Below are 16,111 nucleotides of genomic sequence, written 5' to 3'. Positions count from 1 at the left end.
GGTCATCATGGAGATGGTGCTAATATTACCTAGCATGGACAGCTTGACATCTCTCTATGGCAGTGGTAATCACATGGTCGTCATGGAGATGGTGATAATATTACCTAGCATGGACAGCCTGATATCTCTATGACAGTGGTAATCACATGGCCGTCATGGAGATGGTGCTAATATTACCTAGCATGGACAGCCTGACGTCTCTCTATGGCACTGGTAATCACATGGTCGTCATGGAGATGGTGCTAATATTACCTAGCATGGACAGCCTGACGTCTCTCTATGGCAGTGGTAATCACATGGTCGTCATGGAGATGGTGATAATATTACCTAGCATGGACAGCCTGACGTCTCTCTATGGCAGTGGTAATCGCATGGTCGTCATGGAGATGGTGATAATATTACCTAGCATGGACAGCCTGACGTCTCTCTATGGCAGTGGTAATCGCATGGTCGTCATGGAGATGGTGATAATATTACCTAGCATGGACAGCCTGACGTCTCTCTATGGCAGTGGTAATCGCATGGTCGTCATGGAGATGGTGATAATATTACCTAGCATGGACAGCCTGACGTCTCTCTATGGCAGTGGTAATCACATGGTCGTCATGGAGATGGTGCTAATATTACCTAGCATGGACAGCCTGATGTCTCTATGGCAGTGGTAATCACATGGTCGTCATGGAGATGGTGCTAATATTACCTAGCATGGACAGCCTGATGTCTCTCAATGGCAGTGGTAATCACATGGTCGTCATGGAGATGGTGCTAATATTACCTAGCATGGACAGCCTGACGTCTCTATGGCAGTGGTAATCACATGGTCGTCATGGAGATGGTGCTAATATTACCTAGCATGGACAGCTTGACATCTCTCTATGGCAGTGGTAATCACATGGTCGTCATGGAGATGGTGCTAATATTACCTAGCATGGCAGTGGTTCCCAAACTGTGGTGCGTGCCCCCCCAATAATTTTTTAAATAAAAATAAACTTACTTAAACTTAAATAAACTTTAAACTTACTCTTGACAGTTGTAATAGTATAATTACAGTTCCTCTTGTCATGTTAGTCATTTTTTCACTTAGGTTTTTTAGCCAATAGATATTGTTGTAATTTTTTTGTCACTCAAATATCACATGAATACAACGCTTTTAACATGCAAACTTCTCAACACCAACAAGAACAGTGCTTGAGCCCATATAAATAGACGTGGCCCACGCTCGCGCAGGCCGGAGTGGGGGGTTTTGCACGGGATGTTCCCCTGGAAAGGGGGGCCCAGAGTGAAAAAGTTTGGGAACCCCTGCTCTATGGGATGGTCCTAATATTATCTATCATGGACAGTCTGATGTCTCTCTAAGGGATGCTCCTCCTACCCAATAAACTTAGTTCCTGGTGGCCCCAGCTGCAGGACTCGGCTAACCAACATCTCTCCATCGTCTAGACATGGGAGCTTTCTAGGAAGGTGCAGTTTACTGAGTCACATCCAAGCAGCGATAAGAGACACAGAAGATGATATGAGCAACAAACTGGCATTCCTACAAAACAGAACAAATGGCCATCTGACCACACCTAAAGTTGTCTGTGATGCTACCGCTAAGACATCATTAGCATCACTGTGTGGAGGCTAGTTCTGTGATGCTACCTCTAAGACACCATTAGCATCACTGTGTGGAGGCTAGTCCTCTAAGACACCATTAGCATCACTGTGTGGAGGCTAGTTCTGTGATGCTACCTCTAAGACATCATTAGCATCACTGTGTGGAGGCTAGTCCTGTGATGCTACCTCTAAGACATCATTAGCATCACTGTGTGGAGGCTAATCCTGTGATGCTACCTCTAAGACATCATTAGCATCACTGTGTGGAGGCTAGTCCTGTGGCGCTACCTCTAAGACATCATTAGACGCTTCAGTCTGGTTTTAGACCCCATCATAGCACTGAGACTGCACTTGTGAAGGTGGTAAATGACCTTTTAATGACGTCAGACCGAGGCTCTGCATCTGTCCTCGTGCTCCTAGATCTTAGTGCCGCTTTTGATACCATCGATCACCACATTCTTTTGGAGAGATTGGAAACCCAAATTGGTCTACATGGACAAGTTCTGGCCTGGTTTAGATCTTATCTGTCGGAAATATATCAGTTTGTCTCTGTGAATGGTTTGTCCTCTGACAAATCAATTGTAAATTTCGGTGTTCCTCAAGGTTCCGTTTTAGGACCACTATTGTTTTCACTATATATTTTACCTCTTGGGGATGTCATTCGAAAACATAATGTTAAATTTCACTGCTATGCGGACGACACACAGCTGTACATGTCAATGAAACATGGTGAAGCCCCAAAATTGCCCTTGCTAGAAGCCTGTGTTTCAGACATAAAGAAGTGGATGGCTGCAAACTTTCTACTTTTAAACTCGGACAAAACAGAGATGCTTGTTCTAGGTCCCAAGAAACAAAGAGATCTTCTGTTGAATCTGACAATTAATCTGGATGGTTGTACAGTCGTCTCAAATAAAACTGTGAAGGACCTCGGCGTTACTCTGGACCCTGATCTCTCTTTTGAAGAACATATCAAGACTGTTTCAAGGACAGCTTTTTTCCATCTACGTAATATTGCAAAAATCAGAAACTTTCTGTCCAAAAATGACGCAGAAAAATTAATCCATGCTTTTGTTACTTCCAGGCTGGACTATTGCAATGCTCTACTTTCCGGCTACCCGGATAAAGCACTAAATAAACTTCAGTTAGTGCTAAATACGGCTGCTAGAATCCTGACTAGAACCCCAAAATTTGATCATATTACTCCAGTGCTAGCCTCCCTACACTGGCTTCCTGTTAAGGCAAAGGCTGATTTCAAGGTTTTACTGCTAACCTACAAAGCATTACATGGGCTTGCTCCTACCTATCTTTCCGATTTGGTCCTGCCGTACATACCTACACGTACGCTACGGTCACAAGACGCAGGCCTCCTAATTGTCCCTAGACAAACGGCTGGAGGTAGGGCTTTCTCCTATAGAGCTCCATTTTTATGGAATGGTCTGCCTACCCATGTGAGAGACGCAGACTCAGTCTCAACCTTTAAGTCTTTACTGAAGACTTATCTCTTCAGTAGGTCCTATGATTAAGTATAGTCTGGCCCAGGAGTGTGAAGGTGAACGGAAAGGCTGGAGCAACGAACCGCCCTTGCTGTCTCTGCCTTGCCGGTTCCCCTCTCTCCACTGGGATTCTCTGCCTCTAACCCTATTACAGGGGCTGAGTCACTGGCGTACTGGTGTTCTTCCATGCCGTCCATGGGAGGGGTGCGTCACTTGAGTGGGCTGAGTCACTGACGTGGTCTTCCTGTCTTGGGTTGTGCCGTGGCGGAGATCTTTGTGGGCTATACTCGGCCTTGTCTTAGGACGGTAAGTTGGTGGTTGGAGACATCCCTCTAGTGGTGTGGGCTGTGCTTTGGCAAAGTGGGTGGGGTTATATCCTGCCTGTTTGGCCCTGTCCGGGGGTTTCATCGGATGGGGCCACAGTGTCTCCTGATCCCTCCTGTCTCAGCCTCCAGTATTTATGCTGCAGTAGTTTATGTGTCGGGGGGCTAGGGTCAGTCTGTTACATCTGGAGTATTTCTCTTGTCTTATCCGGTGTCCTGTGTGAATTTAAATATGCTCTCTCTTTCTTTCTTTCTCTCGGAGGACCTGAGCCCTAGGACCATGCCTCAGGACTACCTGGCATGATGACTCCTTGCTGTCCCCAGTCCACCTGGCCGTGCTGCTGCTCAAGTTTCAACTGTTCTGCCTGCGGCTATGGAACCCTGACCTGTTCACCGGACGTGCTTGTTGCACCCTCGACAACTACTATGATTATTATTATTTGACCATGCTGGTCATTTATGAACATTTTAACATCTTGACCATGTTCTGTTATAATATCCACCCGGCACAGCCAGAAGAAGACTGGCCACCCCTCATAGCCTGGTTCCTCTCTAGGTTTCTTCCTAGGTTTTTGGCCTTTCTAGGGAGTTTTTCCTAGGGAGTTTTTCCTAGCCACCGTGCTTTAATCACATGCATTGCTTGCTGTTTGGGGTTTTAGGCTGGGTTTCTGTACAGCACTTTGAGATATCAGCTGATGTACGAAGGGCTATATAAATAAATTTGATTTGATTTGATTAGTATCACTGTGTGGAGGCTAGTCCTCTAAGACACCATTAGCATCACTGTGTGGAGGCTAGTCCTGTGATGCTACCTGTAAGACATCATTAGCATCATTGTGTGGAGGCTAGTCCTGTGACGCTACATCTAAGACATCATTAGCATCACCGTTTGGAGGCTAGTTCTGTGACGCTACCTCTAAGACATCATTAGCATCTGTCGTGTCTTTGGCTATGCCGGATTAAGTGATATGACATGCTAACCTATAAAATCCTTTCTCTGTAATTAATATTACCCGATTAAGCTAATCATGTAAATGTAATTAACTACAAAGTCGGGGCACCACGGAAGAACGTTTATTGAGCTGTTATCTTCCGAATAAACTCTTAAAATACTTAGTAATCTTTTACATCGATAGCAGTCAATATTAACCCTTATCTTATTTTTAGTCTCATAATGAAAGTTGTAAATTCTTGGTTATCTTCACGAACCCTGGCTAACAAGTTGAATCAGCAATACAAAATTGGGTTTAATTATTTATTTACTAAATACCTAAACGAATCACACAGATTTACAAATACACAGAAAACAAATGATGTCATACAGAAAACATCCCTGGTGGACGGAACCTGTATGATGGCTGGTTACACAAAGGAAAGGGGGTTGGGCTTGAATGAAAGAGCTGGAAGACTTAGGAACAAAGAAACAGCAGCTATGCTATCGTAAATACATTATCTTATGCATTCTAAATTACCGCCCATTTGGAAAAGGAAAATGCAATAAATATTTACTCTGAGCTGAGCTGCGCTTCGGTAGGTTGGTCGTAGATGCTGGCCGGGTTGGCCAACAGATCTTCCTGTCCTCGGAAGAATGTCTCTGGTGGTACATTGGATACGTGGTGGTATCTTCGTCTGTTTGTTAGACTGGATCCGTCGTCCGTCCTTTCCTAGCCCACGTCTACAGCGGCCGCTGCTAACTCAACGGCTAGGAAGTATCACTTCTGTAGTGAATAAGCTCAAAGTTCATACCATTCGCCACCAAAGCTCACGCCGAGGTTAGCTTAGTTCTGTACTTGACGTGTGTCCTTCTAACGTAGAGGCTGCAGACCTCACGTACTGGAACATGTGGTTATCTTTTCGTCAAAGGCTTATATAGTGGAGAGGGGGAAGGATGTGTTTCATCGTTTATAACCCCTGTCTCTTCACAGGGGTGGGCCACTGATCAAGCAGGGCACTTTCCTTATGAAAACCCAATTATCTCATTTGGAAGCTAAAATTACATTTAATCTCCTAACAAACAATTTCAATATCAAACATTTCAATTGCATAACAATTCCATGTGACTCTGATAACTAGAGGGTGTATACTTTCCCAGGTACAGTTTATGTCGTCCTGTCATCAGTCATAATGTCTCAGATGACAACCGAACTGACATCCATCATTACGTTCCAAAGCATATTTCCAACTGGTTTTATTACCAAAATATGGTTCCTTTCCCCATTTCTTTGATGTTCCCAGACTCTCTATATTTAACAGGACAGCAGTCCTTCAGGACAGCAGTCCTTCAGTAGGGTCAGAAAGAGAGGGGAAGGGAGAAAGGTATTTATGGGGGAGTCATAAACCTTACCCACAGGCCAACGTCATGACAGTCCCCCCATGTTGGGTTCAATCTTGCTATTAACCTGCATGTTGTAAACCAACATAAAAATGAACGTGGGTTGTCCTGGTTGTGGATCATCGTTGTGGTCCCCATCTGGCGGTCGACCCGGGTAGGGTGTCTGCAAATGAAGAAGTCCGCTCCAAGGCTGGGCAGCAGACGTCCAGTTGGTGGTTGCTATTGCAGTCCCCCCTCTGGTGGTCTACCCGGGTAGGGTCTCTGCAAATGAAGAAGTCCGTTCCATGGCTCGGCAGCGGATGTCCGGATTGGGATCGCCGTTCCGGACCCGTCGTATGGTCGTCCAGACTGGAATATCTGGGCAGTAACTTAGGCAGATGTTAACAACGCACACACACTCATGAAATATATCATTACATTTCCTCCCAAATGGGCGGCGTTGTGGCACTAACTGATGGTTGTTTATGGCTTTATCACTTTCTATGTGCCGAAGAAAATGAAACAAAATGAATGAAAGCATAAACAAAACAAAATATAGTTATGCCACCTTAATCATCTAATTGGACTGTATTTTATCTACGTCCATGGTCTTGGCAAAATGACCCTATCATGGCATTTTCTAATGTCATATTCAGGGCTTTCCTAATTTGCGGGGTGGAGCTTAGGGTACTATCCTAAGTTGACAACTATATGATAAGTCTACAGCTGTAAGGCACTAGTTTTGGGCAGTCTACAGGGATGACCTATGGACTTCTGGTTAGAAAACTGGTGAGTGCTGTAGAGTCAAAGGCCTAGAAGTAAATGTTCAACTTTACTAAGGCTGGTATTTTGCTTGGACCCTTAAGTGATCCTAGCATAAATCCTAATTGGATGTTCCGTTGTGCATGTGCGTTTATGCTTACACAATCGCGCATGTCAAGGGAAGAAAACCAAGTATCCTGGCAGATTACAACTTGTTCAGTATGAGTCTGACGTAGTCAGGTAATTTTCAGGTCAATGCCTGGAGGTCAGTCAGAATTGGTGTCAAGGGAGTCTGTAGTAGTTTTCTACAAGTCGACGGTGTCTTCCACTATTGTAGTGGCGGTAGGTATGAAGTCTATTTCATAGCTATGTTATCCACGGAGGAGCTAACCTCACGACGGAAGTACTCTAAGTATTAGACCAGTCGTACGTGGTGTGATCATGGTTCATGACTTCTAATAACTTTTCTCCTGAACGGAGGGTTCTATTTATTAGTGGCATGTGTTAACCATTGGAAGAGTGCAATGGAGATTCCCTTCCCCGTGTTGCACTCTGAGTGACTCCTATGTCGCTATTATCAATAGCAATTTAACTTGTGAGGTTACTAATCCTCTTACTGAGTGTTGCTGGACTGACTGTGGTATTGGTACTGGTATTCAAGGGGTCCAGTTGTCCTACCGATTTATTCTGAAATATTATCTACCGGAACACATGATTGGAGCATGTTACTAGTTGTATTGTAGTTGAACCTACACATGGCAAGGAATGATTGTTGTTGCCATTTGTTTTGGAGATGGACAAGTCCATTGGACTTCCTTTACAACCAGTGTGGTACACCTCAGTACTATCTTAGATGTGTTCTAAGATAATCCCCGTCTAAGGGCCTGTCTGCTCCTCACTGTTCTCATAGGGGAGTTTACAACTAGATTTGATTTATGCTCTGGCGGCCTCGTACGGTGTTGTCCGTAGTCTCGACCCCCCCCCCCCACCGGCCTCGATGAGGCTCATCATGGGTCTGGGCTACTATTCCCCCCCTTTGTGTCTCGGGACCCCCCCACCAGCGGGTGGTGTTGGTGTCCGAGGCGCAAACGAAAAGTTCAGACCCTATGTACGAGTTGTCAGTGACCGCGTTATTATGAGAATGGCTGCAACCTTTCAACCAAATCTCCTGGTGTTTGTGCTTCAAAGCACTCAGTGGCTGTCGAGGGATGTCAGTCACCACCGCGTCCGCGTGTGGCAACCTCTTCAGTACCTGCAAACTGAGACGAGGATATCGGTCTGTGATATCGCAAAGTGTTTCACCAGTGGGAGTCATCGGGTCAGTTGCTGGACTGACACCATTAGTGTCATTGTAAGGGTTGACAGTCCCCCACAAAGCGGAAGGTGTATCATCGGAAGCAGAGTATACTCTGCGCATCGATGTTTTTCTTGCTGAGACAGCCGCAGTGCTTGCGGAAGTGTCAGGAGGGCAAGAAAAGTTCATCTCAACTACCGTATTGCACGACTGCAAGGAGGAGGGAAGTTGCTCATTCACCGAGACAGCTGGCTCGAAATCATGAAAAGAATGGTCAATCAGATTGGCTGATGGAATGTGTCGAGATATCGTAATATCTCCTTGGATCGGATTCTGCACCAAGAGGTTTCTAAACGTCTTTTTCCCAAGGGGTGCTTTCGACAGATACCCCTCGTGAAGGACTGCGTTGCAGCTAGCGTTAGGGGAAGACAGTTTGGTCAGTGGAGAAGGCACTGTGGCCTGTGACCATACCTGGTTGGTTTTCCAATCCATCAATGGGAGTAATCGATCCATCAAGTCTGCTCCAAGTAGCAGGGGTACAGTTTCGAGGCTGGTAACATACACAGGGTGAACGAGCGATACGTCCTTGAAGTGTAGTTTCAGCATGACTCTCAACGTGAGAGGCGAGGTAGTCTGAGTGACCCCTCGAAGTGTAGTTTCGCATCGTTCCACTTTTAACCAACGTTTAGTTGGCTTCAAAGCCCTTTTGAGATCATCAAACAATGTTTGAGAGATAAGTGATATTGTCGCACCCGAATCAACTAGCGCATGACAAGTTAAGCAGTCCTCCAGGACTGTTTTCAGGTATGGCCGTTTAGATTCGTGGTTAGTGAACATATTCCCCACAAAGTGGAGTGGTCGTTCGCAACGACGTGATGTGCCCTTTCTGTTCAAGGTGGAAGCAGATTGACTATTCCGATTTTGAGTGGGCTTGGCTTTAATGAAGCGTTTGACCTTTTTCTTCGCAACTTTTGTATCAGAGTCTACAGACAAAGCCCGGGGGCTTGTTTCTTGATCAAGCGGGCCCTGGATAGGGTCTTGAATGAGAGCGGGAGAAATTTGAACTTTAATGTCTTTGCTATGGGTGTTAATTTCTGCGGACCTGGTGTCCGGTAATTCCCCGTCTAGTCCTTGTGACTTATCTTTTACCCTTTTCTCAAATTGTTCTCGCTTTAGTTCTTCCCGTAGTGGGACTTCTGGAGAACATTGGTCTACGTTTTGATCGTCCTTCAACCCTTTGTTACCCTTGTGCTCTGACACTTTGTGTGGGTTAGGTGCAGGAACGTAGCGAACAGGTCGATTGTAGCGGTAGTCGTTTTGAAGGCGACGTACTTGACAGTTATTTCGACGGCGGCGGTTATTGGAATCATGGTTTCGTGGTAGAAGCTGTTGTTGTGCGTCATCTCTCGACGCTCCAATACCTGATAATGCACCCTCTAACTGGAGTGAGTGCTCCTGGTCAAACTTCAAAACCGAGTGGTCAGGGCTCTTAGCGTTGCGAGCTTTTGATGCCTCAAAAGCTGTGCTTGCAAGCTCTCTGAGTTGTAAGATAGGCAAGCCAACGTGGGCTGCAGGGCCCAAGTAGGTAATGAAGGTGGGATACATGTTCGACAGAAACATTTGTTTGAACGGTAACAGCTCTTCCATTCCTGGTTCCGTGAGTAGGCCAAAGTAAGCTGAACGAAGCCTATGATAGAAAGCTTGTGGGTGTTCGTTCCGAGCTTGTTTGACCATGTTAGCCAGTGAGCTATCGTGTTTGCGAGTCGCAGAACCACTGAATTCTAATTTCAAAGCTGTGGCAAGTTTAGCGTAGTCATTTAGCACGTGTTGCTGTTGTAGGCGAATGAACCTCGTCACGTGTCTATTCGACGTTCGCTTCAACAGGTAAACCCTGTCAGAACCCGTAGCATTCGGGTAGCCACCCAACGCGTCCTCTATGTCAGCTAGGAACGTCTCAGTATCATTTGGCTGACCTGGAACGGGGTCAAAGGTGGGGAAATTCTTGACGAGTTTGTCAAGGTATTCCGCGCCAAGCGGGCGGAGAGGGTTGGCTTCATCCTGTGGAGAAATTGGGGCCGACAGGCCAAGAGGAGAAGCCAAGCTTTGGCTTTGTTGGCCAAGAGGCTCCATATTACTCAGTGCCGAATGGCCAAGAGGAGAAGACTGAGGGACACATGATGGAGGCAATGTCTTAAACCTATCGTCTTCACTCCTTTGAGTACCGGACTCCGGTTGCTTGGATGGGTAGTCATGCTGTAGAGCGTGACCTTTCTGGACTTCCTCCAGATGGTACCTAAGGGTGGTCTTCTGCTGCCTTGCAGAGTCCACTTGAGCGCTTAGAGTACCAATTTTGGACACGTGAGTGTCACACCTGCTCCTTTCGGTCTCAAACTTATCTGTCATGGTTTGCAGATAGAGGTCTCGAGTACGGAGCGAGAGATTCAGTGATGAGATTTCCTCTGCTTGCTTAGAAATCAATATTTCCATCCTCATCACCTGAGTTCTCTCATCATTCATTTGGTCAGCGACTTCAATAAGTTCTGCTGATTTGTCATCCAACTTTGTCATTGTGTTCATCAACTGATCGTCTTTGGTCTGCAGAATTTGGAGTAGAACATTGTTACCTTGAGTAACGTTCAACAAAACTGCCTGCATGTTATCAAATTGCGCGCTCCTGTTTATAGATAACTTATAGATAACTCGACAGATTTATCTAGTTTGGCGTGGACTACATCGCATTTAGTTTGGGCTAAATCGAGTTGTTCCTGCAGACGATGATTTTGTTGGAGAGTTTGTGCTCGTTCATCGTCATAAGTATTTGCAATTACTTTTAATTGTTCCGATTTCAAACGCAGTTCCTCGACTAGCAGAATGTTTTCATTTCCTGCTTTTGTCAATAGTTGCTCAGTTCTCTCCACCTGTGCCCTCATGTTAGCCATGTCTTGCACGTGCTTCAGCTGTGCACTGTGGTATTGGACCGATGCCAACCTGTGATGGCGATACATAAGTGCTAAAGTGGAGAGAACCGTCACAAAGCCTGTGTTTGATGGTTGATTTTGGAGAGCGTTCGCAATTTCGGCGTTTTTTCGCTAATGGCATAATTAGGGTTGGTATCGCTGCTGAGGTCAGAGATCAATCCTTTTATGGGTGGAGGTTCACTAATTAGCGGAGGAGTGGTGACCACCTCCATTTGATAGCTTGCACATTATTAGAAAAATTTAGAGGAAAATGTTCCTAATTTTTTCAATGTTTGGGTTTGGAATTCATTGGAAGCTGCAAAAACAAGTTTAATCTATTTATAGATGTTGACGAACCATCAGTACTGTACCAGTAATGTGGAAGTTGGACGTGAATGAATTTGCAAAAGCAAATTGAATTAATTAATCAATGCCAATGATTAATCCTACCTGGGTAGGCTATCTGGGTATTAAACTTGAATTAACCTGAGAGGTTGCTTCATCCAGGTTAATATGGGAAGTTTAAAAGTGTCTCATTTGATTGCAAGAACATTAAGGTATGTTCAACAATTTAACTTATTAAATTGAATGAGATGATAATCCATACAATCTCCATTGATTGGATATCATAAGTGTAAACAGTAGTTCAAATGTTGGGAACACTCCTCACTATGGTACACTTCTTCCTTGGGCCGAAGCCACATGGGATTCCCACGGGGGCGGGACTTCTGTCAGTACTGGATTACTGAATGGGTTACGCAAAAAACAAATTTTACTGATTGATCAATTTTAATGATAAATCAAACCTGTATAGGCTATTTGGGATTTAAACTTTCATTAATCTGAGTGGTTTATTCATCTAGGTTAATGTGGAAAAAAGATTACAATGTCTCATTTAGAAAACTCATCAATTTGGATATTATTTAAAAGATCCACTTGAGAATGTAAATCTGGCAATTTCACTTATTAGTTCAATTGAATAAGACATCGATATCCGTCTGGATATCATGAGTAACGACTTGAGTGTCACCTGACTAATTCTTCTTGAAGGAAAGTACTGGTGACTCTTCAGAGGTCCCTGCTGGCACACGCTGAAATCAAGCGGAAGTACCCAGGGCGGGACTTCCGTTCAGCAAGGCGGAGGATTTACAATGTGGCACAAAACAAAATGGCTGTTTTCCCTTTTGTTAGCTTAGCATCTCGAGCAAGCTAATGCTACTTTATGCATGAAAAATGCACAACATAGGATTCCCTTGGCAAGGGAAAGGTTTTACTTATAACGTATTATGTTCAAACCCTTTTCGGCGATATTTGACGATGTTTTAACCGGAACTCGCGGCAAACAACGAAATGCACCGTGGTCTACTCGCATCGAAACGCGAGAGAGACAGAGAGATACTTATCGCTGGTCAAGCTAATCTCTCCTAAATTTCAATCGGCTGGCTCTTTGTCCTCGCTCGAGAAATTAATAATGACCTAGCCAACACGCGTCTGAAACGCGCGAGGCAGAAATAGCCCAGCGTTTGGCCAAACGCGCTATTTCTCAGATAGCTTTATCAGCCCTCATACAGAACTGTATAGCTTATGCTATCCACTGACTACGTCAGAGCACAACACGGAGGCGATTCTCCAGAGCACACACGCACCACTAATTCCGGTCTACAATTCCCATAATGTATATAATAAACTTGGTATATTATGTAATCTGCTTTTCAATTTTATATAGGCTGAATCAAAATGAAAGCGTCATCCTATTTTAGATTCCTCGCACGGGGGCTCCAATATGTCGAAATTACCCAAACGTGCGGCCTAGTTTTAGAGTCCACAGGGTGCGCCAAATATGTCTGTTCAGACCCTTTTCGGATCATTGAACAATGTTAAATTCTTAGGAAGCAGAGTATACTCTGGGCTAACAAGTTGAATCAGCAATACAAAATTGGGTTTAATTATTTATTTACTAAATACCTAAACGAATCACACAGATTTACAAATACACAGAAAACAAATGATGTCATACAGAAAACATCCCTGGTGGACAGAACCTGTATGATGGCTGGTTACACAAAGGAAAGGGGGTTGGGCTTGAATGAAAGAGCTGGAAGACTTAGGAACAAAGAAACAGCAGCTATGCTATCGTAAATACATTATCTTATGCATTCTAAATTACCGCCCATTTGGAAAAGGAAAATGCAATAAATATTTACTCTGAGCTGAGCTGCGCTTCGGTAGGTTGGTCGTAGATGCTGGCCGGGTTGGCCAACAGATCTTCCTGTCCTTGGAAGAATGTCTCTGGTGGTACATTGGATACGTGGTGGTATCTTCGTCTGTTTGTTAGACTGGATCCGTCGTCCGTCCTTTCCTAGCCCACGTCTACAGCGGCCGCTGCTAACTCAACGGCTAGGAAGTATCACTTCTGTAGTGAATAAGCTCAAAGTTCATACCATTCGCCACCAAAGCTCACGCCGAGGTTAGCTTAGTTCTGTACTTGACGTGTGTCCTTCTAACGTAGAGGCTGCAGACCTCACGTACTGGAACATGTGGTTATCTTTTCGTCAAAGGCTTATATAGTGGAGAGGGGGAAGGATGTGTTTCATCGTTTATAACCCCTGTCTCTTCACAGGGGTGGGCCACTGATCAAGCAGGGCACTTTCCTTATGAAAACCCAATTCTCTCATTTGGAAGCTAAAATTACATTTAATCTCCTAACAAACAATTTCAATATCAAACATTTCAATTGCATAACAATTCCATGTGACTCTGATAACTAGAGGGTGTATACTTTCCCAGGTACAGTTTATGTCGTCCTGTCATCAGTCATAATGTCTCAGATGACAACCGAACTGACATCCATACTCATTACGTTCCAAAGCATATTTCCAACTGGTTTTATTACCAAAATATGGTTCCTTTCCCCATTTGTTTGATGTTCCCAGACTCTATATTTAACAGGACAGCAGTCCTTCAGGACAGCAGTCCTTCAGTAGGGTCAGAAAGAGAGGGGAAGGGAGAAAGGTATTTATGGGGGGGTCATAAACCTTACCCACAGGCCAACGTCATGACACATCACTGTGTGGAGGCTAGTCCTGTGATGCTACCTCTAAGACATCATTAGCATCACTGTGGAGGCTAGTCCTGTGACGCTACCTCTAAGACATCATTAGCATCACTGTGTGGAGGCTAGTTCTGTGATGCTACCTCTAAGACATCGTTAGCATCACTGTGTGGAGGCTAGTCCTGTGATGCTACCTCTAAGACATCATTAGCATCACTGTGTGGAGGCTAGTTCTGTGAAGCTACCTCTAAGACATCATTAGCAGCACTGTGTGGAGGCTAGTTCTGTGATGCTACCTCTAAGACATCATTAGCATCACTGTGTGGAGGCTAGTTCTGTGACGCTACCTCTAAGACATCATTAGCATCACTGTGTGGAGGCTAGTCCTGTGATGCTACCTCTAAAACACCATTAGCATCACTGTGTGGAGGCTAGTTCTGTGATGCTACCTCTAGACTATAAGCAGTCTTTCTATGAAGTATTGAACTATGGAGACTATAAGCAGTCTCTTTCTATGACTATCCAACACATGGTAGAAGTGTTCAACTATGTAGAGTAGTGGTATCTGCAGGATGCTATGTGAAGAAGCAGCAGACTGACCTACAATACTTTATTAGTGCTGGGGTCTACTGGGGTGTGTGTTGGCATGGGAACAAAGGTGGGCAAGCTCCTCTATCTAAACACTGAAACACCAAACTATAACAAATCAACACCAAACACTACAAGAACAGATAGCTTCCATGGAGATGAGGAAAGAAGCATCAAAACGAACAAACAGGTAAATAAACAATGTGAAGGCCTACCCAAGGAACTGAGCTCCAGCAGGCCCCACCTCCACCAGCCTGCTGGCCAATCCCTCTCCATCCACCATCGGTGGGGGCGTGGCCAGCTTGTGCCTCTTCGCCAGGCGGCAGGTGATGCGTGTCGGAGCCGTGCACTTCCTGGGCGGGATGATGATGCGCATTCCGTTATGACGACTCCCCCGCATGGAGCCGCCGCGTGCATCCACCATGAAACTGACCAGGAACCTACAGGGAGGGGGGGAGGGAGAGATGGAGGGAGGGGGGAGAGAGGGGGGAAGGAGGGAGGGGGGAGGGAGGGGGGAGAGAGGGAGGGGGGAGGGATAGAGGGAGGGGGGGAAGGAGGGGGGAGGGGGGAGGAGGGAGGGAGGGAGGGGGGAAGGAGGGAGGGAGAGAGGAAAGAAAGGAAGGAAGGAAGGAAGGAAGGAAGGGAGGGAGGGAGGGAGGGAGGGAGGGAGAGAGAGAGAGAGAGAGAGAGAGAGAGAGAGAGAGAGAGAAAGAAAGAAAGAAAGAAAGAAAGAAAGAAAGGAAGGAAGGAAGGAAGGAAGGAAGGAAGGAAGGAAGGAAGGAGGAAGGAAGGAAGGAGGGAGGGAGGGTGGGAGGAAGGAAGGAAGGCGGGAGGGAGGGAGGAAGGAAGGAAGGAAAGGAGGGAGGGAGGGAGGGAGGGAGGGAGGGAGGGAGGGAAGGAAGGAAGGAAGGAAGGAAGGAAGGAAGGAAGGAAGGAAGGAAGGAAGGAAGGAAGGAAGGAAGGAAGGAAGGAAGGAAGGAAGGAAGGAGGGAGGAAAGGAAGGAAGGGATGGATGGAGGAAAGGAAGGAAGGGATGGAGGGAGGGAGGGAGGGAGGGAGGGAGGGAGGGAGGGAGGGAGGAAGGAAGGAAGGAAGGAAGGAAGGAAGGAAGGAAGGAAGGAAAGGAGGGAGGGAGGGAGGGAGGGAGGGAGGGAGGGAGGAAAGGAAGGAAGGAAGGAAGGAAGGAAGGAAGGAAGGAAGGAAGGAAGGAAGGAAGGAAGGAAGGAAGGAAGGAAGGAAGGAAGGAAGGAAGGAAGGAAGGAAGGAAGGAAGGAAGGGAGGGAGGTTAGGTTATGGCTGATAATACATTTTCATTCACTCTGCTAGTTAGTCCATTTACTACAACAACATGGTTGTTAGGTTATGGCTGATAGTGTTGAGGATGCCTGCGGAAACTCAGCCAACACAAACTATATCAATATGAAATTAATGGGACTGGTGTCAGTTTAAGAATAACACGTACAAATCTAGACACAAGAATGGGAGCATGTCATCTATTGTGGGCTACTTGTAATAATGTCATTCCTATCTTCCCATGTGTCTCTTTTCTAAGTGTTGAGGTAGATTACAGATCAAACAAGCACAGAGAGAAACCGTGGCAACAGTAACCATGGTAACGGAAACTGTGGTAACAGAAACCGTGATAGCAACATAGAGTAACCGTGGTAACAACAGAGAGTAACCAATCATCACCTGGAGTCATACTGAGGTAGAGGAGAGGAAAAGCTGCAGGAGG

The 16,111-nt window shown here is 45.6% G+C and overlaps 1 protein-coding gene across 23 annotated transcripts in view; it reads right to left on the bottom strand.

The window, feature by feature from the left end:
* Positions 1–16,111, bottom strand: part of ank3b (ankyrin 3b) — a 692,976-nt gene that overhangs the window by 72,518 nt on the left and 604,347 nt on the right. For 15 of the 23 annotated variants that reach the window (XM_082965026.1, XM_082965032.1, XM_082965030.1 and 12 more), the window contains 2 exons: positions 16,069–16,101; positions 14,592–14,816 (listed from right to left, as the gene is read on the bottom strand). In XM_082965026.1, the coding sequence (XP_082821152.1) occupies positions 14,592–14,816; positions 16,069–16,101 (258 nt within the window). The remainder of the gene's footprint in view (positions 1–14,591; positions 14,817–16,068; positions 16,102–16,111) is intronic. The other 8 variants (XM_082965027.1, XM_082965031.1, XM_082965036.1 and 5 more) reach the window with 1 other exon arrangement.

The sequence above is a fragment of the Salmo salar genome, chromosome 18, assembly GCF_965601325.2.
Source record: "Salmo salar chromosome 18, fSalSal1, whole genome shotgun sequence".
Lineage (NCBI taxonomy): Eukaryota > Metazoa > Chordata > Actinopteri > Salmoniformes > Salmonidae > Salmo > Salmo salar.
This window is presented reverse-complemented; position numbering and strand designations above follow the sequence as displayed.